Here is a 23,266-nt window from a genome sequence, read left to right as displayed (position 1 = left end):
ACCTTGAAATAATGGGTGCTGGACCCAACCATCTTGTATTTCCCTCTTCGTTTCTTTGTGCTTGTGTCGTTAGCTTGTCACTTGAGCTGTGTTGCGTTACCACACTTTTTTGCCAAATTCTCCATCAAATTTACCATTGAAGTAAGATTGCTATCTTAATTTTTTTTGCAATTTATAATTTTGTAGGTTGCATTATAGACCAATTCTATCTATATACTCCAGTTTATACTGTGCTTTTGGGGCTTGGAACAGTAAGTTATTTGTGCTGATACTGGTATTCCTTATCTCTGCCCTCTAGCCTTCATATATTTGGCAACTCTGGAGAATACCTTGGACCGGAATTTTACCTGATAGAAGGACTATCTGAAATGCTGGTTAAATCTGTCTTGTCAAATCTCGACCAACTGCCAGCTTACCGGTTGTGTCCTGTTATTCATATCCTTTCTGCACTGTATTTATGGTGTCTGTTGACTTACCCTAAATTTTATTTCTCCAATGAACGGAATAAAAATAATAATTTCTTCCACAATTTTTTCTTAAAGACGTCATTCATGAATACAGCAACTGGGGCAACATGTACGGAAAAATGATTTGACTGTGAATTGTGATTTGCTAGAGATGAATGAATACAAAATGCAGCATGGTGTGAGAACATTATAATGCCATCCTGCATGAACAAAATGTTACTGGTGGCTCTCAACAGATTTTCTAATGTGGTATAACGTCGAAAACAACTAACAATTGGTTATGCGAACATAGAAATATGACTGCTTTGGTAGTATGTTGAGCAAAAAGAATGCACTGCTTTGCTTTACCAGCATCTGGGAATAATTCATCCTCATTTTGGATAGAGAGTTCCCAGTGGACCATTTTACAAAAGCAAGCGCCTCCTGGGGCACGCAAGGGATCATGGGAACTTAGACCGCCTTGCAGCATTCCGAGACGGCCAGTGGGGGAGCTAGAAGAATAACAACATTATTCCCAGTGTGCACAGCAGCAGCAACTGCCGAGGTAAACCATAACCGAAGCAGACGACGAAGCAGTGTCCCTCAAAGTTCCCACGCTGCTTTGCACCGCGCGCTTGGTGGCGCGCGCATCTCTTTAAAATTGTCTATTGTTAGCCCTTGGGTACCAAAGGATTCTTCTAAAAAAATGTGTTCTGTAATGAATGTTCTAGTTGTCTATGCATCATAAAATATAATAGAAATATAATATAATATAACTAGGGCCTTGTGTTTTGGGGTTTTATGTTTTTTTGAAAATCAGGGATAAAAATCTGGTTTTATTTCAGGAGCTGTAAATCAAGGTGAAATCGACTGATATCAATTCAATTCAATTTCAATTTATTTCCTTGCGATTGGGAGAGCAGCAAAAAGCCCATGAGGCTTGACACCGGCAAGTATCGGGTAGAAAATCACAAAAGAGCACTTCTCGCATTTTAGATGGACACAAGATGCGAAATAGCAGTACTGAATGTGTAGTGCTTAGTGTTCTCCAGTGCCTGTGTTGATAGCTGAGTTGGCATTTTGTCGAGTCAATTTTCAGGATTGTTCAGGTTTAACCTAGGTGACAATGATGCATATCCGGGGGGAAAACGGGTTTTACTGGGTTTTACCCTGAAACACATGGCCCTAAATATAATATCAGTGTCACCATCCTGAACCAAACTTCACGATCCTTTGTGAGGCCATTCGTGCAGCATTGCCCTCAGGAACTGAGGATGAAAGTTGCACTGCCAGTGCTATCAGCAGTACTTCCGTTTATGTATCAGGTAAAAATTATTTCTTTCAGTCTGCAATTGCACTACATTTCTTTTGTTGCTTTTCTTCATTAGGTTGTAATACCATAATCACTTTGTATTTTACATCCTTCCAGAAATTGAATGCCAAGTGGGAAACATTCCAGTTGAAGTACGGAGCCTAGTAAGCTAAATCCGTTACGATATAATATTTCATACCTTCTGCAGTTATTTGCATACTGAGGTCTGTGATATTGCTGTGCATGTAAGCATTGTGAGAAGGTTTATGCATCATTCCCACAAGCTGACGTATTCATATTGAACACCGTACAATGTCATTTCTAGTGCGGCATATGAAGATGAGATGACAGAAGAGCAAGAAGTGCTCGAAGACCAGCTCACCCGGTGGATCACCAGGCATTATGTTGATCTTGTTGGTGAGTATTTGTACCTTTAAACTGTTAAAAAAATATATTTAGTTCATTTCATATTATGAATCAACCTCGCTCAAAGGCTCATTACGCAAAATGTAAATGTCATCAGTGAGCATTACACACTTGCATGAACTTTCGAAAGGAGTGTTATAGATTCTGACTCCCCAAGAGTATGTGAGGTCATCGAGAGTTTGCGCCTCTCTCCTGGCAGCAGTGCAAGCTGCTTTGGTGTTGCGTTGGTATATGTCCATTTATGTGTGCACCATCAAGCTAGGCATGTGCTGTATGTGGAGTGCATTAAGTCTGATAATAATAGCTTTCATTATCTGTTCCAAGGGGCTGTTCTAATGAACAGACGAGGTCAAGAACCCACACTAGACTCACTGGAACAGGACCAAGAGTCCTCACCACCTGTGATTCAAAACAGTGCTTCCATCTCAGAGTTTGGGGCAAACATCTTGAGAATTGATGTAAGTTTCTCCTTCTTCCTTTCTTCTTTCTGTCAATTTGTTCTTTAGCTGTCCAACGTTGTAGCTTTGTAGACAATAGGGAGTTCTTTCAACAGTATATGCATAAATGGAGTAAACATAGGGAGTGACTTTTTCGGGCTAAACCCAATTCCGTCCGGTTATTCCCCCCCGAACTGACCTCCGACCAATTCGGGTTAAACCCGATTTCTCCCCTAATTCCAGTCACTATGAAATCCTCAAGTGACGTTTCCACTGAAGACGAACAAAGGTCGCCACGTGTAACACATGTAAGAATGGGTCACTTACGTTCCCAGCAATACATCCATGTGTGTCAACACTGTCTATGCCTTCGGGCATTACCGCTTGAAGGTCACGATCCCGCAAAAAAAAAAAAAAATGAAAGAGATTAGTAAAGGACTTAATAGACAAGAGGAGAAACAAAAACACTCGATAACACCCGAAGGCTCAATTATCGCCCGATTTCTCCCTGATTTACAGAATTAAAAATAGCGTCCGATTTTTACCCCCCGAATCTGAGAAAGGCATTTAACCCGAAAAAGTCACTCCCTAAGTAAACATTATCGATAGCAAAGCAGAAGCAGTTCCACTTGTAAAACTGATATTTCGATGTAGTTCTTAAACAGTACACGAGACTGCTGTTGAGCCGAAAAAGCAATATAGTATTTACTAACCTTCTTTTGTTTCTCATTTATGTCAATGACATTCATTTAAACATTCATAGTACTGTGCGGCTTTATGCTGACGACATGGTATTGTATCGGCAAATCACTTGTTTAGAAGATTCTGTTATTCTTCAAAATGACTTGCTTTCTTTGTGCGATTGGTGCAACAGATGGCAAATGGAGATAAATGTATCTAAAACTAAATGTATGAGCCTTACAAGGTCGAAAAGAATCATAGCAAGTGATTATACCGTTGACGGTATACAGCTAGATCGGGTTACTGTGTATAAATACTTAGGTGTGCATATATGTAATGATCTTTCTTGGAAGTATCATATTGAACAGACTTGTTGTGCCGCCTTGAGGACGCTTGGTTTTTTGCGTTCCACACTATATCTTGCATCTTCCGAAGTCAAATTTTTGGCATATACCTCATTTGTACGATCAAAATTAGAGTATGCCTCGTCGATTTGGAGCCCATGGCAAAATTATCTTGTTCAAAAGTTGGAATCTGTGCAATCGAAGGCGGTCCGCTTTATATTTAATAAATACGATCGCGAATCCAGTATAACAGAGTTTAAACGACAAAAAGAAATTCCCTTGCTAGCAAATAGGAGAAAGATTCATCGTCTACAAATAATTTACAATCTTTACGATACAAATTCTGATTATCTTTCTGCGGCACCGCCCTATTCTGAACGTACACGCCATCCCCATACATTGTTTGTTCCCCTATCACGGACGGAGTATCATAAAAACTCGCCCCTGTTGTCAGGTGTACGGGATTGGAACATGCTTCCGTCAGACGTTTTCCAAGGCGGCGGACAAGCACGATTTGTTAACATGTGCGAGGAGCTGTATCTCTTTTAATGTATTTACGCATGTGCGTACAAATAATTAAGTATGCTGTGTTGTTTCTCGAAATAGGTTGTATGTATGAAAGAATGTTCGTTTTTTGTTCTCTTAGTGACCTTTGTTACTGTGCAATTGCCCTCTTTTGGTGTAACCCTTCCCCCTTATTTAATGCCTTACGGCCCTTAAGGTAATAAAACGAAACGAAACGAAACCTGAGCTGTGCAGCAATCCGTGTGCATGGCGCTTGCAGGGATCCAACTGACCTGGACAGAATGCAGCCCCCAAGAACGAAAAAGAAAAGAAAGAATGCACTGGGCACCTGCCCAGTCACAACGATGAATACACGGCTGTACAACAGTCCCCCACATTGCCACATGCGTAACAGTTTTTGTTTGGCAACACTGAAGTGATACTGTTTGCACCCTTACGTGCTCAATAATAATCGTGATTAGTGGCTTTCATTGCGAGACAACTACGTAATCAAGGTGAAGGCGTTGTCCCACCAAATGATAGGCTGCTAAATGGCATGCACTGGGACATTTATTGAAGATGTTTCCTCAATATATTTTTTAACATTTTTGTTTGGTGCCCGGGTTTCTAATTTGGCAATGTAAAGCAGTAGTAGTAGATGCATAGTATGAGACTACTAGTAGAGTACATGTAGAGGAATAAAATGCCACTTATTTTCCTCAAACAGAGCTTATGTCCATTTGTGGTGATGTCAGTGTTCAGCGCACTCCATTGGCATGACACAGTAGCATGCATGAAGGCGCTCACTCTTGCTCCACCATTGCTCAAACAGGTACGTATCGACATTCAAATGCAGGGTACATGTGGTACTTTGGATGTTGAACCTCTCGCTACAAATGAAAAAACAAAAACAAGAAACATATACCCTCTCAATTGCGTGACCATCCGCCTGGTTCACACACGGGGGTGACGGAACATAGAAACAGACGCAAGAAACGACTGTCGTTGGGAAGGCGAGATAGTATGCGTTTATCGTAATGATGACAAATGCGCCACAAGCGCTGTGTACCAGTCGGGTAGGGGAGAAATATCGAAGCGCCTCTTGCGGCTGTACCTTATTTTCCGTCACCCTGTGTGTGAACCATGCGGATGAACATGCAATTGAGATAGCTGGTCGAAAGTGTCGACACAGGGTTCTTTGGTGCAATGTTTTTCGCTGATGTCCCAATAGCTACTCACATCTGCTGAAAGTATCTGAAGTAAAGTTTAAAATCTAGGATTTTATTTAATTAATGAGCATAATGCAAATGAGCCAATGTCTCGGGCATGTTTACCAAAAAGAAAATCCTTCGATAGCGTTAGCTGTTTCTGAATTATTCAGCTAAGGGATTTTTGTGAAACACCCTGTACAATTCCTGCAGCTATATCAGTAGCTCCATGCCTACATCTATATCTCATCTCTATTTGTATCTCTACATGCCTGGTGCAGAATTGCCCATGTATCTGCATGCGCTTGTGGATGAGGACATTGAAATATTTTAATAACCAGGTTGATAGCGTCACATCTTCTATTGTCACCTGCGTCAACCAGTGCAGTTTCTATAACACTTGTTCGTGATGTTCAGATGTTGCAGGATAACATAATTCGAGATGAAGGAGGTGCAGGCTACATCCTCCACAATATCCTTAAAGGTCTGCAGATGCATGGAGAGCACGATCTGCACCAAGCACTTTTGGTGTCACTAGCCATGCTGGCCTACGACTCATTCAAAAGGACATTCCCAGGGGTGATCAACATTATGCTAACCATTCCAGGATGTACAACCCAGGAACTTGAGGTGGGATATGCCACGTATCTAAAACTTCACACTATTGAAACCAGTCTAGACTCTAGGAAGTGGAAAAATTAGTAATCTGGTGAAGGGCAATTGAAGGAGCGAAGCCTCAGGTTGGGACTTGCTGGTAATTCGAACAGAACAGAAGCTCAGCACAAGAACAGTCTCTGCTTGAAATATCAGCGGCTCCCAACTCCCACTACTCTTGGAAGTGGGGTTTTGTTAGGGCGATGTTGTTTTGGACAACTTTGTTCATTTAAAGCAGGTCTTACTGTCGCCGACTAATTTTTCAGATAATTTGAACAGCTTCAGCGGTGGTTGCACCAACGCAGCACTATTCAGCTTCCTCGCTTCAAATGCGTAATAATGGTGGAATTTGGAATATGGGCAATATGATAACAACAATAATAATTTGTGGCGTTTCATTGCATATGATCATGAACAATTATTATTATTAATGCCACAGTGGTCGACCTGTGTATTGATTTTGCCCTCATGAAGGGGAAATATAAATTAATATATATATGTATTGTAATTTATATAAATATATGTAAGATATAATTCCGAGTCAAGTGAAGAAGACCCTGCGGTGGTTATTTTGCTTGCTGTTGATGCAACAGCAATTCAGACTATCGCAATGTCAATGTTTGCCACTTCTACGGCACCAGTGACTGCATCAACAACATTCTCAGGTACATCCTCATTGGAGCAGCATTTTTGATTGCATAAGCAGAGAGGCAAACGGAAACTTACTCAACTGCCGCACAACGGTAGACTGAGCTCTGCGAATGGTCAAAAGCAGGCAGAAGTGCAATGATGTCACAATGAAGCTATGTCAACCACAGCAGTCATTGTGATCACAACCAACGCAAGTGTACTTTAATGAAGCTACACTTGCAGAAAGTTTCTTTAAGCATTTTTCTAGTGTCATTTTTCATGCCAGAGTAGAGATGCATTGACAGGTATTGAAACCTCGTTTGCTATTTTGAATAAGTGCTTTTAGGAAAATGTGAGGTTCCGCCTTTAACTAAAAACACAGACTGCTCGTTGATTGGAATCTTTGTTGTGGTTCCTAGAAGTCTGAAAAATTGGTAGGCAACTGTCTTCTACCAGCAATCCAGAACTTAAATAGAGATCACACGATTTTTTTTGATTTTTTTTCTCTTGTGACAATCATCAGAGCTTTGAGGCAAGACTCCAGCCTAGCCCAACAGGAAAAATGATACCTGAAAAGAAGAAGAAAGAATGGTTTCGGAAGCTCATCTCTCCTGTCATTGGGGTAAGGTATCATGTCTTATTTTGTAAAGATATATATATCTCAAACCATGTTTGAACCGTTCCGTGCTAGTGAATGTTTCTTCATTAAGTCGTGTTACCCTAGAATACTTTTGACAAAACTTTTTTGAATGAGCACATTGCTGCCAAGTTTTGAAGGAACACCAGTCTTCTAAAGCCAGGCTCGATTTCCAGTACGGTGGTCTCAAAGATTTTCATGAGTTTTATGAGAAATCATGTTATAAGCCTCACTTACATATAGTCTGCCATGCTGACTGCCTGATTTCTCACTTTACACCTGATTGTGTTCCACAAGCCCCGTCGACTATGTGTACAATCAACATATGTTTTACCGTATTTTCTGGTGTATAACAAACACCTCCGAAATTTTGTGGAATTTGGAAAATGTACAATGTATAACATCATTGATGCATAGTGCACACCACGGGGGTGAAAATACTGGTGTTAATAGTGCACACAAGCTGTACACTCTGCATCACTGTTAGTGTCCACGGTAATCAAAGCCAGTGCGTCGAGTTAGAGTAATTTTTATGAGATCTATCACTGATGCAATATTTATTGAAGTCCGATCTGGCCGATTCGGTGTGAAGTAAGCTTCTGTCTCCTGCCCGCTCTAATGCTCTCGCTCAACAATGCTAGCCTTCTAAAATGAGTTGAGGATCACTGACACCTCAAAGTCATCCCATGCGTCTTGGACCCACTCCGCTGTTCGCATGCCCGTCGCCTCTCTCTGCTACTTGTGCTCAACGTGTGTCATTAATTTTTCACCATATTTCCCGAAAACAGCATTTGAACAACTTACACCATTGTCAAATGTCTGGGCTAAGTCTCTGGACTACAGGTAGCATGGAATCTTCTTAGGAACAGCTCTTCCAGGACAAACTCTGGTGTATGATGCACACCGGTAGATAACGTGCTCCACCTCTTCGGGATGTTTTTTTACGACGTAGTATGACGTATGCGTTAATAATAATAATAATATAATAATAATAATATATTATTATTTATAATATATAATTAATATATTTAATAATTAATATAATATAATTAATAATATCATGTATATTATTATTATTATTATTATATATCAGAAAATACTGTAATTGAAGAACTTGTCCAATTATTGTAAAGTTGTCTCGATTTTAAAGCTATGTCGATACAGTACTTTGCAAGCTTCTAGTGAGACCCAGTGGAGACAGCGTCAATTATTTTTAACACTGTGCGCATCTCCATATGTCCGACCTGACTGCATTGCAAGCATAATTGTTACTGCTTGTTTTCTGCAGAGGAATATTGGCCAGCAATTCAAGGCAAGCATAGAAATTCTGAATCTTCCTCCAATCTTCAGTGCGAGACGGATGGCAGTAGATGACCAAGATCCAGCCGCAAATGTAGATAGCATCGTCACACTCTTTGCTGATCGAGAAGCATGATGCATATTAGTAATGGCTTCTTGATGAGCTCGCCACAGACATTGCATTCGTTTAACTAGTAAGTCACATGTTTATTGAATAGAACACTTGTAGCTAACAGCACCATTTACCTTCTTTTTATTATGATTATGCTGTAAGCATATACTGCTGCATAGGCAGCCATATGTGTCAATTTTATGTGATATTGGTCACGCACCCACTGAACAAGGGTGAGTACCGTGGAATGCACATGAATGCTTACCTCAATCTAACTTAACATGTTTGTGTGATATCAGCCATTTTGATAACCAGCTAATGACAAAGTACAGGTGAAGATCATCAAGTAAAACTAATATGTTGTAAGAGATTTTGTGCCACATATCGACATCATGTCTTAATCTTGCCTATGTATCGTCAGTGTGTTGTGCAAGCATTTTGGAATGTGTTGCTAAATGTCTATTACCACAAAATTATCATTGCATATGTGATTATATGATCATACTATGGAAGTTGCAGTGTTTTGTGTATTATGTGATCATAGCGTGGAAGTGAGAGTGTTGTCCAGAATCTTGTGCATGATGAACACGTGTTCCGGTATTCAATAGGAGGGTGCTTCGGTGCCATTAAATGTTTAGTCGAGAGGGTATGTAAGGTGCACATGGTAAAACAAAGGCTGTAAGACAATGTAAGACAGCCTGACTTAAATACATTTCTGTTTACATATGGATTATATGAATATAGGCAGCATCAAATATTATGTGAACATAAGGTACATTGGGTGTGGGCCTGCAGTAACGTGAGGATAGTATATACTTGGAAAAGGCATGGATACACAAATATGAACACATGGGGCATACAAAAGACAGGTATGGTCCCATTTCTCAAGGCATTTCATAGATGTGCCATCAATATGACATTGATTTTCGTGCAGTGAGCATGTGTCAACGTATTTTCTAATTGCTCTGCCATTGTAGAATGCTAGCTTGATCCTCCAACTTCATGACATACTGAACCAGGGGCGGATCCAGACCCTCTGTTTGGGGGGGGTTCTTTGTCGAAGCATGTAGTGGGGAGGGGAGAGAGGGAAATCCAATGTATAATCTGATGTTTTGGGGGGGCGATCACCCAACCGCCACCCACGTGGATCCGCCACTGTACTGAACATTAGTGTGGGATTATGTCGACGAGTTCTGTAGCTTCTGTCTCTGTAATTTGTGACGGGCAACTTCACTTGTTCGAAATCATTAACTTGTAGGTTGTGACCTCGAGCCAAGTTTTCTAGAACTACAATTCCTGCTGATCAGTGCAAGAGCCTTTGAAGCGATGCATCTAACATATTGTATGTACTTCCAATGATTTTTCCCGTGGCATCAGAATTCAGGGAAAAGTTGCAGAAAGTATACTCCCAAGAGCTTATTTTTTGTTGCTATGATTCACACTGAAATGAAAACGAACCGCTCATATGTTAACAAATGGTGTTGTTGTCGTTGTCAGATTTTTCTTTTTTATGATTCGTGGTGACGTCTGTAACCCCCTTCCAGTTACTACTGTATTCACAATGATACGAATGTATGCAAGTGACACGTGCGATATCACTCATTAACACATAGATTGTTTCGTCACAATGCTAACTGTGTTTTCCGTGAACACCTTCACAATATTAAAGAAATTTCTGCGTGTGAAATGGACCTTTGAAAATTCTCATCCATCCTAGTTTAGAAACTTGGCATATGGGAGCCCACATAGTTGTACTGTTTTAGAGACCCCATGTTCGTTTACATTTGGAGCTGCCAAAATTTTGCCAGTTACTTTCATACTAACACAGTTTGTTTCCCTAGGATGGACCAGTTAAAATTGGAAGAGTATTGTGAGATCTGCATTTGTCACGCTGCAGTTAACACAGAAGATAATGTGCCGCCCTCTGTGGCTCAGTCGGTAGCATGTCCACCTGCTGATCCCAAGACTGCAGGTTCAAACCCAGCCGAGGACAGTGGCAACTTGGTGGAAGGGTACAAGTTGCTCAGACATGCTGTCTTCCACAAGGGACGTTAAATGTGGTGTGTCGAGATTTCGGCGCACGTTAAAGAACCCTCAGGTTCGCAAAATTAATCCACAGAGCCAACCACATTGACATCGTTCATAATAGCAGTTGTCTTGCGACGTAAAGCCCCGAATTATTATTATTAGTGTTATTAATAGAAGGTAACGTTTTGAAACTGCAGCAATGCCAACTTAGTACAAGCTCTGCATCAGGCACATTAACTAAGCTTCACTTTGTAAAGACATGTTAACTACAAAAATGCCAACTCTATGGATGTTTCGAGATGCTGCACAACTGCAGACAAAGGATTTGTTTTAATGAAAGTTCCTTAGTACTCTGTTGACATTTATATTTAGTATTTACTCGCGTATAAGACGCACATTTTTTACCCAAATACATCACACCATTGAGGGTGTGCATTCAATCCGCGGGGAAAATTGGGACTGTAACTCCTAACTCCCATTTTATTCCGAGATATCCGCGGCGATCTCCGCGGAATCGAACGTCGAGATTTAGTTCGAGATATCCGGGGCGATCTCTCCAGAATCGAACGTCGCAATTCTCCCGCATCAAATCGTCATCCGTTTATCAAGCATGGACGAAATACTCCTAGATGTCCGTCGCATTCGTCGTTTATCACTCTTTCACCAAGCGCTCCTCCTCGTTGACTGCGCGATACGCTGGCTGGCGCTGCACGAGATGATCCGGCTGTGCTACTAAAGTCAGGGTGCGTAAATCCGGATTAACGCTAATTGAAAATGAAACGCACTGTATTTTCTTTTTCTGTGTGAATAAGATGATTTCTTTTGGTTTGGAATGCATTTTGTCCCAAGAGGTCGCGACGGCGCCAGTCCATATGTGAAACACCTATAGAGATGTGATAGTCCGTAAATAGGCGACGAGGAGCACGATATGAGCATCCCCGCAGCAACTATTGCACTTAAAAGGGCGTTTCTTGCAGTATGCAAGTAAAGTCAAGCCCGTTTATTACGATCTTCGATATAACAGCAAATCCGATATTACGACCAAATTTGCTCGCCCCCGTCAGCTTATTGATGAGAAAAGGCACATGGCTCGACTTGGAATTTGCACGTGTTTGACGGATTCTGTACCGGGCAAAAAGTACCGTGCTTTCCAAACTGAGTTGGCAAACGGTTGCTCGTCGCCACTCAAACACGTGTCGACGAATTACCTGTGGACAAGGCGCGCTCTAACGGACAACGCAGTTTCAATAATGCGAATGATGACTCCGACACTGGATGAGGAGCAACGGACGAGGTCATCGATCTCAAGAGGTGCGGACCCTCACGCAATATGGGAGGTTATGTTGTCGTTCGAAAAGCTTTCATGGAATGTGACACAAAGCCAGCTGCGTCAATCTAGAGGTAGACAAAATGTTTTCGTGCTTTCAACATACGTGTGTGTTCAGCGGCATTGTACTTGTACCAATCTACTTCGTCATTGTGATCCGACAGGTGATTTCGCTGAAGTTTATGTATAACGATACCCTGATATTACGATCGGATTCCGCGTTCCAGTCTATCGTTATACCTGCGAAGAGGACGAAACTCGACCCAACACACACAATGTGTTGTGTCTTTCTTCCCTGTCTCAGGTTTCGTCCTCTTCGCAGTTATGCACCAGCTAGTCAGCACCCTTCAACTCCTTTCAATATCGTTATAAACGGGCTCGACATCGCAACGTGGGTGCCTGTCCCATTTTTTGCCCGTGCTTCCAACGCCCATGATCAGGTTCATCATGCAGACATGTTTAGCATGGCTGAAGTTCCTCGCAGAAGACAAACTAAGTCCATTTCCAACTTTAGTGCCATTCCATCTTGCTGGTTTATTGCCACAGATAGAGGCGTGGAATTTGTAAGCAATTTTAAATAAGCATTCCATTCACCTGTTGTTTCTGCATGATGTACACCACGAATTTCAGGCCTCTTTGCCGAATATTTGGGGGAGGTCGTAAGATCCTTGAGAGGATGAAGGGGTGGAGTTTACACCGTGGGGTGGGGTGCTGAGAAAATCGCTGATGTGCATGCACCAGTCTCTACAGCATATGTTCCCCTAATGCTTTTCGTACTCAGCCTATGAGATCTCTAAACTCGGGCGAAGTTTGGCACCACAGCTCATGCGAAATCTCGCCTTAGAGGGGCAGTGAAAGTTCTCTTTTTTTCGGCTTGGGTAGGGCGGGTTGTACAGCTAATATCATCGTTCTTGCATAAGAACAGTGGGTCAGTGATTTATCCAGACCCCCCCCCTTACACCCCCCATGTTTGGCGACACACCCCTAACTTTTTTAACTGTACACCACCTACAGATATTTCATTTTTAGACACATGTCGATGACGATATATTAAGATGTTATGGCGTAACTGCAATAATGAACCCCCTTCCCCGATTTTTTTGCAACGCTCCTCCGTTCTTGGGATTCTGTATAAACCACTGCATAGGGGATAGCTTACCCGTAGCGCGAGAAAGAAGTCTGTCTTTCCTTCGTGGCAGTGGACGAGGAATAAGAATTGATTTGAGGAATCTGGAATTGGCGAGGACCATATCGAGTCGGAATTCAGTCAATCGTCGCAGGCGATTTCAAACGCAGGCTTTCTGTGGCTACAAATGGCTGCCCATGCGGCTAACAGCGGCTCGTCTCCATAGGTACGGCCGCCGAAGGGATAGTGTTGATAGTGCTCGTAGCAGACGAATTTTCAGTAGCAAATGAGAGTTCATCTTCCCGCAACGTCACCGCGGCGGATCGGGGACTCTCCTGCAAGATCCAGACGCTCGTCGCGTGGCTGATTTTCCACGGCGGCGTTCCTGTAAATTGAATGGACCTTTTTCGCACTCGCGTCGTATCCTAGCGGCTGTCCAGAGAAACACGATCGGCGCGCGCAAAAGCACAGTCGGCGCCATGTATTGAATATGTAAGAAGCCTTCGTCGGCACCGTATATAGTCACCGAGCATGCGCAGAAACGTTGTGAAAAAGGTTCCCTGCTCTGCGATAAGGCACCGTTCATGGAAGATGTTTTTTATTGTGGATTCTGATATGCTGCTCGGTGGATTGGCAGGGTTTCGAGCGCTCATAAATGCCACTGTCCCCTGGACCTTTGTGAGTATGTCGAAACAAACAAATAAATAAATTTTCCTATTCATTTAATACGAATACATTACTTGTTTATTATCCCAGACACGGGAGTGTCCTGTGCAAAGGGAAGCTTGATGGCAGCGTCACCACTGCTTTCATGTTCCACTTTCTACATTATCCACTTCATCAAAGTGCCTGAAGAATGCCTCCAACCGAGGGGGGGGGGGGAGCAGAATGCAGATGGATCGGAGAGAATCGAATCTCGTCGTTTGCAAACGAGTCTTCGGCTATCTGCTATTGCAGCGCATAAAACGAACCCAGCGCAGCGCCATGATGGGATGCCGCCTTGGCGAACTGAACACTGTGCTACAGCGGAACGTCCCAGAAAACACGTGCGCAGCGGTTGTGCATAATTATGTACTTTTTTTTTTGCCAAATGTGTTTTTCGTGTGATACGCATAATTCAAGTTTCCATTGAAGTTCGCTGCCCTGAGGAAGTCTAAATGGCCACTGTCATTTTCTGGTCAAACCTGCGTTGAACCGAATTATAAACAATTGAAGGTAACCGTTATTTTTCAGCTGAACCGAACCGATGTTACTGCCGCCATCATGGCACTGAAATGAATCACGAAAATACGGTTCCCTGTTCAAATAACGGTTCTGAGACATTGAAAGATATTATTTACAGTTGACTTTTCGCTCCTAGACCGAACGGTGTCTGCGTGCTGCGGAGAAACGATGAACTACGTAGTGTGGATAGCTTCCTGGCGCCGTCTGCTTTTACACGTTTATTCCGCGTTCAGTGCAGTAGGTGGAGCATTATACAGGGGAACCGAACAGTATCGTACCATCACGGCAGAAGTGATCTTCCGGTGAACATACACAATAATTACGGAAAAGAACAATCAACTCCGAACATCGGCCGGCATGTTATCCACACTAGAAAGGTGACGGCAGTGACGGTGTCGGCCCCTATAGGTCGATCTCGCAGCGAATAGCTCGTTTACCATTACGTGCAGTTAGCTGTCATTGCTTCGATCTTCCGTTTTTATTAATCCTCTCGTTACCCTAACGATTAGCGCATAAAACTCTGTATTCTTTGATCATTTACGCCGAAACCGTTACAGCAGTTTACTGTGCACTTACTGTGAACGTATGACTTTAGGGAATTGGAATATCGCACTGGTGCATGACCAGAATACGATGTCTTGCGCAATGGGCAGTGACGATTCCGTATTTATTTGGGGTCAAAAAGTGGTTGGGTACGTTATTCTAAACAAGGTACTTCGCCAATTAGTGCTGCAATTGGTTAAAGCTGACATTGGGAATTTCGCATACCGGATGCTTGAGAGGCACATACTATATGTGGTTTTCGTCTTCGGGGTGATGAGCCACATCAGTGAACGTGGTGTGGGGGAGAATCAGGACCTACTAGATTATAACGACCATGTCAGGCGCACCCCTTCTATGCGCCGCATTTTTGGAAGGTAGCGGTGGCGCTTCTAATCGTCCCAGTTATTGCTTCCTCAACTTCTACAATACTTTGTACTTCAGCTTACCTTAGTATTTCTGTACATGCGGTGGACGTTCCACAGATGTTTCATTCTGAGGTTGATTATCATCATCATTCTACGCGGTTTCATAGGAGCTGTCGCTGTCGTCTGCTACGGTGGTCGTACACACGCTTCTGCGCGTTCAGAATTCAAATTTCCATCGTCCAATCGTGTTGTGCCGATCAGTAGCGCCCCTGGCGGATCGTGCGGACAGGCTCCTCATAGGGTTTTCTGATTGTGACTTGGTCGTTATAATCTAGTAGGTCGTGGGGAGAATGTCACAGACGTCGTCATCACGTGCACGTCACAAGAACGTCAGCGCCATTTTACTTCTTAGATTATTTTTTTTTTTTTTTTTACTGCTTCATCCAACCGTGTCGCTGGGTTGATAACCCCCTTGTGTCGTTTTCAGGTGTGCACAACTTTCTACTGAACTGAAGGATTTCTAGTTTTTTTTTTTTGTTTGTTTTTTATTCCGTGTTAGCGCCGCGAAGCAACTGTGGCTATGAGCGGCGTACGGACATGGACAGAATAAGAGGGGACAGCAGGAAGGAGTTGGGGACAGGAGGGTTAGTATGCGTCCTAGGCACACTTCAGGGAGAACTGTGCCGACATTCGTCTGGAAAGTCTTCGGAAAGCCCAAGGAAAACCTCAAACACCACAGCCGGTGACAGGATTCGAACTCGTGTCGCCTCCTAGTCTCGGCGTGGAAAGCGATCATCCTAACCACTATGCCATGGGAGCTGGTATCTGTAGTTTCAAAACACTATTACTTATTACTTTTTAATTATACCAATTACACTTACTAATTACATTACTTATCTTCACGTCGACTTTTAGTTGATGATGGGTTTATGATAATTGAAGCACGTTCGATTTCTTTAGAGGATGTTTGACCGTGCGCACTGGTCTTGCTGAATTCGCTGAAGCTTGTTACATGCGTTACCTCATATTATTTGCGCACGGCATTGGGAACATGTAAGCCTCGAAACTATCAATAGTGAAAAAAAAAAAAAAGAAATGAAAATAATCTCTCTCCTTAGTAGACACTTTTTCTGTCAAGAAATGTTCATTTTGCAACAGTTTCATCGCACATATTCCATGCATCAAACCTGTTTAAACTTTTGGAAACTGGTTTGAACCGATATTAATGTCTCCTGGAGCAGAACAAGAACTGGACATTTGTGCCTGAACCCGAACCTGAACCGATTCGATAAAAAATTCGGTTCGACACCCAGCCACCGACCAACCAAGTTTTTCTAGCGTTCCCTTGCTGGCCTGACGCTTTATACTGTGTAATGGTCATCATGGTCTGTAATAAACCTCAACCCGAGAAACGTCATCATGACGTTGGTAGACAGACTGAAACCGAAACAGATCGGAATGGGAAACCGTGGCTTTCGGGCGCGACCTTGTTCGCCACTAGTTTTGAATGTAGTTCTACTCTACCAAATTCGTGGCGCTGTCGAACACTACGACGTCATTTGTTTGCAAACAGGTAGAGGTCTGATAGTTTCGTCTGATAGTGAGTGTTTCAGTGTGCTTCGTATTTACCCTTACACTCAAAATGCCACTTGGGAAAAAGGAATAGACATGGTAACAGTGAAACACGGAGTTATCATCTCAAGTCGCAGCCCAGAGGCATCGCAAATGCGAGTTTACGCGGTAGCGAGTGAAACTAGAAAGAGGGGGATGCCCTCTCCCAAGCCGCGTGCGGCGAAAGATGACGACCTTGTTGCCTCCTCGCCGAAACGTCGTCTGCTTAAATAAGCGGAAACCCCCGCCGACTGCCATATATGTAAGTCCCTGTAGCCGCCGTTTCGCCCAGGAAGGGTGTGGTTTTGCGCCAACCAAATATTCTGTCTGACGGCAGAGTGAAGTCAGTGAAGTCACTCCTTCAGTCTGCCTGCCCATGAACGCAGACGATCTTTCCATTCCTGTGTCGTCTGCAGCACTCGTCTGTCGCGTTCTGCGCGCAGACGGCGCGAGTTTTCCGGTGTGTTTGACGGATACGCCGTGGATGACTGATCATACTTCGGAATATTCGCATCGCCAGTTCCCCGAAGCCAGCATGGCCGCCGCGAACGGACCTCTGGTAGGTGTTAGCAGCCCACGGACTGGGGCTGACGGACGAAAGTTCATTACAGAGGCGGTTTTCCGGCAACTTCGATCTCCGTGCCTGTGTGTGTCTGCTACTGAAGGGCAACAACGTGCATTTTATGGTTGGATGTAACATGCTTCGACCAGCCGTGTACTACCTTGTAATCTGTGTGTGTGCTTCAACTTCCGTCAGCCATGTCACCCAGGTTTCGTAAGAACTCCGTTCTAGTCACTGCATGTGTCGTTTTTGTTTTTCTATTTTGTGTGGTGGTGTCTCCTAGAAGCTACTGTAATGTCACTGCGACTCGCAAAAAAAGTGTTCAAAGGTGCGTGCACGACCCCGTCCCGTGTCCCAGACTTTCTTACCCTGACCGCACGAACGATTCCTTAATCGATTTCAAAGATTTCAAGTTGGTTCTCAACACAAAGCCCTGCACCGACGAGGCGACGGTGCTCGTTCTGGTACATTCTGCAGCGAATCACTTCAAAGAGCGCGATTCCATACGGAGCTCTTGGTCAGCAGGAAGCGGTTGGCTCAAGAACTTAAGTCTACGCGTTGTGTTCTTCTTAGCCGACGTAGAGGACGCTAGCCTTCAAGCCCTAATCGAGCACGAAAATCACTTTTACGGAGATACCGTGCAAGGTAATTTCGTTGACTCTTACCACAATCTAACGTACAAACACATCATGGCGCTACGTTGGGCCACGACGTACTGTCCCACAGTTCCACGCGTCATCAAGATGGACGACGACATCTTCGTGCACGTTTTCAACCTGGCGAAAGCCCTGGAACTCACGGAAGGGATGGGAACTGGATGGATCGCCTGTTACGTGCAGAGGCAGATGCCAGTCGTCCGGAGTCCTGGAAGCAAGTGGCGTGTCGAAGAGAGCGACTACCCCGGGTCATTCTTCGAAGACTACTGTTCCGGCTGGGCTTATCTCACCGAACCTGCAACCATCGCCTCCATTATTGAAGAATCCAGGTACAGGCCGTACTTTTGGGTCGACGACGTTCACGTAACAGGGACCCTGGCCAGGATGGCTGGAGTCAGGTTGCACAGGACGAACTCGTTCTACACGACGGAGGCTCAGACTTTGGCCGCGTGGGCAGACAACGGGGAAGGGAAGAGACTGGACTGGAAATACACTTTCGGTCCCACGTGGGGTGAAGTGGAACTGGTGCAGAATGCTCATCGGAAGGCGAAGTGGTGCAGAAAAGTGAGATGCCAGTGTTGTTTTAAGGTAGAAGCGTCGAAGCCCGGTGGAGGTGAAGAAGGTAACGCCTCGACAGCGCGTCTTGCCGGGAAAGCAGTGGTTGTACCTCTGGCGGTCTGATTTGAAATAAGCGAACAGTGTCAGCGAACGCCTCTGATGAGCGGGCGTAGAGCTACATGTTGTTCCATAACTGCCATAAGTCATTCTGAGCTCAATTTTAAGGTGAAACATGATTCGACGTGATGATTGAGTATTAAATGCTGTTACTGTATGGACGATGCACGCCTTTTTATTGTCCACGACAGAAAAATGCGAGGCGATCAGTCAGGAGCACACAAGGGTCCCCTACACCTGCCATTTTTTGTATACCAGTCGAGCATTTCGCTTGTGGCAAAATCACCATCTTGTCCTTGTCACATGTCAAAGGTAACATCCATTTCAGGCCACGTGATCCCATCAGCATAAAACGTTATACGGTGCTTCTTACTCGCGCCATGGCAGTTTATTCTTTCGAAGTACGAGTGCATCGCTTCGGCTGAGTGAGTCTTTGCGCCAGTGTTGTTATCGCATCTTTGGCAGTAGTCAGCATTACGAGGTTCCACTTGCAAATCCTACTGCAAGGTTATCAGACAAGAACTAATTACCGAGGTCGTAAGACGTTACGAAACGACGACGCCTTGCAGTAACTAACATGACCGGCCTCGGTGGCTCAGTCGGTAGCGTGTTCGCCTTCTGATCCCGAGCTCGCGGGTTCGAACCCGGCCGAGGACGCCAGCAACTTGGTGGCAGGGTACAAGTTGCTTAGACACGCCGTCTTCCGCGAGGGACGTTAAATACGGGGTGCCGTGTGATGAGCTTTCATCGCACGTTAAAGAACCCTCAGGTGGGCAAAAGCAATCCACAGACCGACCGCTGTGGCGTCGCTCATGATCTCAGTTGTCTCGCGACGTAACCACCCAATTATTATTAGTAACTAACATGACTTGTTTTACCGAGCTCCGGAGGGAGGAGGGGGGGGAGTTGAACCGGTAGCTTACCGACAATACCGGAACGGTCTACTAGGCCTGTGCGAATATTCGAATTTCGAACCGAAGCGACTAACTCTATACTCGTTTCCGTTATACATCTATACAGTCAACCCTGGATTTACGAATGCCCTCCTTGGACAAGACATTTCCCCTTCCTCATTCCAAAACCTCTATTTACGAATCCCCCGATTTACGAGCGATTTCTAGGAACATCAACCGTTTAATAAATCCAAGGTTGACTTAGCTTCATATTCGCTTCGGTATTAAAATAAGTATTCGCGCATGTCTACTGTCGTTATACTACCGTTACAGATGTCCCGCCCTTTCTATACGCAACAGCTTCTCCTAATGTTGCTTGGTGCGTCCCTCGTACTCCGACATACGCGTGTCACCGGTACGGCTATTTCCGCGTACAGCCCTCGCGATTTGGGTCAATAGCTGCAGTGCGCCGCAGTCACCGTGCACGGTAATGAATTGCAAAGTTCGCTTTCGCCCGTAACGTTTGTTGCGGCGTGTAATACACGGCGCGTGACGCGCCCACTTCCACTTTCGTCGTGCGGCCTTGAATTTATACGGTCCGTAGGGGCCTTGTGTCAGCCGATTGGTCAGTTGGTCACCGCCTGCTTCTGTAAAACGGCTGTCGTGGAGCACGCTGTTACCGTGCCTTTGACGTTTTTTTTTTTCTTCCTTGTTTTCTTTTTGCGATGAAGCGTTATTACCTCTAATTAATTGTTGGGAAATAGAGGTGGTTCTGTCCACTTCACTTTAAAGAGGCAGTTGGATATCAAGTGGAAGTCGCTTCTCCGAGACAGTGGAGAGTTTCGAGGTCGGCCTCTTCTCAGATGTCTGCACTTGTGACTCCTGCTCACTCATCTGCCGCTCAGCCCTCACTTTGCTCACTCATGCTCACTCCCTCGTTGCTAAACTCTCCGGCCCTTTGCTCACTTATGATCACTCATTTCTCACTTTGCTCACGCATGCCCGCTCACTCGTGGCTAAGCTCTCCCTTTGCTCACTCCTTCCACGCTCAGCTCTCACTTCGCTCAGTCATGCCCGCTCACTCGGAGAGGGGGGTAATTCGAGAGGTCGGCCTGCCTAGATTGGCGGCGCGTTACTCGGGGAAGGGGTGAAAGGGGGTGGAAGAAGGGGTAGAGCTGCTTAGCTCTCCGCTCACTCACGCACGCTCACTTACTTCTTTCTCTGCTCTCCCTTTGCTCACTCCTTCCACGCTCAGTGCTCACTTCGCTCAGTCATGCCCGCTCACTCGGAGAGGGGGGGGTAATTCGAGAGGTCTGCCTGCCTAGATTGGCGGCGCGTTACTCGGGGAAGGGGTGAAAGGGGGTGGAAGAAGGGGTAGAGCTGCTTAGCTCTCCGCTCACTCACGCACGCTCACTTACTTCTTTCTCTGCTCTCCCTTTGCTCACTCCTTCCACGCTCAGCTCTCACTTCGCTCAGTCATGCCCGCTCACTCGGAGAGGGGGGTAATTCGAGAGGTCTGCCTGCCTGATTGGCGGCGCGTTACTCGGGGAAGGGATGAAAGGGGGTGGAAGAAGGGGTAGAGCTGCTTAGCTCTCCGCTCACTCACGCACGCTCACTTACTTCTTTCTCTGCTCTCCCTTTGCTCACTCCTTCCACGCTCAGCTCTCACTTCGCTCAGTCATGCCCGCTCACTCGGAGAGGGGGGGTAATTCGAGAGGTCTGCCTGCCTAGATTGGCGGCGCGTTACTCGGGGAAGGGATGAAAGGGGGTGGAAGAAGGGGTAGAGCTGCTTAGCTCTCCGCTCACTCACGCACGCTCACTTACTTCTTTCTCTGCTCTCCCTTTGCTCACTCCTTCCACGCTCAGCTCTCACTTCGCTCAGTCATGCCCGCTCACTCGGAGAGGGGGGTAATTCGAGAGGTCTGCCTGCCTGATTGGCGGCGCGTTACTCGGGGAAGGGATGAAAGGGGGTGGAAGAAGGGGTAGAGCTGCTTAGCTCTCCGCTCACTCACGCACGCTCACTTACTTCTTTCTCTGCTCTCCCTTTGCTCACTCCTTCCACGCTCAGCTCTCACTTCGCTCAGTCATGCCCGCTCACTCGGAGAGGGGGGTAATTCGAGAGGTCGGCCTGCCTAGATTGGCGGCGCGTTACTCGGGGAAGGGGTGAAAGGGGGTGGAAGAAGGGGTAGAGCTGCTTAGCTCTCCGCTCACTCACGCACGCTCACTTACTTCTTTCTCTGCTCTCCCTTTGCTCACTCCTTCCACGCTCAGCGCTCACTTCGCTCAGTCATGCCCGCTCACTCGGAGAGGGGGGGGGGGTAATTCGAGAGGTCTGCCTGCCTAGATTGGCGGCGCGTTACTCGGGGAAGGGGTGGAAGAAGGGGTAGAGCTGCTTAGCTCTCCGCTCACTCACGCACGCTCACTTACTTCTTTCTCTGCTCTCCCTTTGCTCACTCCTTCCACGCTCAGCTCTCACTTCGCTCAGTCATGCCCGCTCACTCGGAGAGGGGGGTAATTCGAGAGGTCGGCCTGCCTAGATTGGCGGCGCGTTACTCGGGGAAGGGGTGAAAGGGGGTGGAAGAAGGGGTAGAGCTGCTTAGCTCTCCGCTCACTCACGCACGCTCACTTACTTCTTTCTCTGCTCTCCCTTTGCTCACTCCTTCCACGCTCAGCGCTCACTTCGCTCAGTCATGCCCGCTCACTCGGAGAGGGGGGGGGGGTAATTCGAGAGGTCTGCCTGCCTAGATTGGCGGCGCGTTACTCGGGGAAGGGGTGGAAGAAGGGGTAGAGCTGCTTAGCTCTCCGCTCACGCACGCACGCTCACTTACTTCTTTCTCTGCTCTCCCTTTGCTCACTCCTTCCACGCTCAGCTCTCACTTCGCTCAGTCATGCCCGCTCACTCGGAGAGGGGGGTAATTCGAGAGGTCTGCCTGCCTGATTGGCGGCGCGTTACTCGGGGAAGGGATGAAAGGGGGTGGAAGAAGGGGTAGAGCTGCTTAGCTCTCCGCTCACTCACGCACGCTCACTTACTTCTTTCTCTGCTCTCCCTTTGCTCACTCCTTCCACGCTCAGCTCTCACTTCGCTCAGTCATGCCCGCTCACTCGGAGAGGGGGGTAATTCGAGAGGTCGGCCTGCCTAGATTGGCGGCGCGTTACTCGGGGAAGGGGTGAAAGGGGGTGGAAGAAGGGGTAGAGCTGCTTAGCTCTCCGCTCACTCACGCACGCTCACTTACTTCTTTCTCTGCTCTCCCTTTGCTCACTCCTTCCACGCTCAGCGCTCACTTCGCTCAGTCATGCCCGCTCACTCGGAGAGGGGGGGGGGTAATTCGAGAGGTCTGCCTGCCTAGATTGGCGGCGCGTTACTCGGGGAAGGGGTGAAAGGGGGTGGAAGAAGGGGTAGAGCTGCTTAGCTCTCCGCTCACTCACGCACGCTCACTTACTTCTTTCTCTGCTCTCCCTTTGCTCACTCCTTCCACGCTCAGCTCTCACTTCGCTCAGTCATGCCCGCTCACTCGGAGAGGGGGTAATTCGAGAGGTCTGCCTGCCTGATTGGCGGCGCGTTACTC

At 45.8% G+C, this 23,266-nt stretch overlaps 2 protein-coding genes across 2 annotated transcripts in view; both read left to right on the top strand.

Moving 5' to 3' along the window:
- LOC135396776 (exportin-5-like) overlaps positions 1-10,379 on the top strand; it is a 38,360-nt gene extending 27,981 nt beyond the window's left edge. Inside the window, exons 25-33 of the mRNA XM_064627937.1 lie at positions 299-435; positions 1,674-1,771; positions 1,876-1,922; positions 2,084-2,175; positions 2,509-2,642; positions 4,878-4,982; positions 5,776-5,988; positions 7,166-7,264; positions 8,568-10,379. Of these exons, the coding sequence (XP_064484007.1) occupies positions 299-435; positions 1,674-1,771; positions 1,876-1,922; positions 2,084-2,175; positions 2,509-2,642; positions 4,878-4,982; positions 5,776-5,988; positions 7,166-7,264; positions 8,568-8,714 (1,072 nt within the window). The 3' untranslated portion in view covers positions 8,715-10,379. The remainder of the gene's footprint in view (positions 1-298; positions 436-1,673; positions 1,772-1,875; positions 1,923-2,083; positions 2,176-2,508; positions 2,643-4,877; positions 4,983-5,775; positions 5,989-7,165; positions 7,265-8,567) is intronic.
- Positions 10,380-17,141: 6,762 nt separating this feature from the next.
- On the top strand, positions 17,142-18,964 carry LOC135398090 (beta-1,3-galactosyltransferase 5-like). Its single transcript, XM_064629520.1, has one exon. It carries the CDS (start codon positions 17,674-17,676, stop codon positions 18,811-18,813), a length of 1,140 nt encoding a protein of 379 aa, XP_064485590.1. The 5' UTR covers positions 17,142-17,673; the 3' UTR covers positions 18,814-18,964.
- The last annotated feature ends 4,302 nt before the right edge of the window (positions 18,965-23,266 follow it).

Source organism: Ornithodoros turicata, chromosome 6 (assembly GCF_037126465.1).
Source record: "Ornithodoros turicata isolate Travis chromosome 6, ASM3712646v1, whole genome shotgun sequence".
NCBI lineage: Eukaryota > Metazoa > Arthropoda > Arachnida > Ixodida > Argasidae > Ornithodoros > Ornithodoros turicata.
Note: the sequence above shows the minus strand (reverse complement) of the source record. Positions and strands in the feature narration are given on the sequence as shown.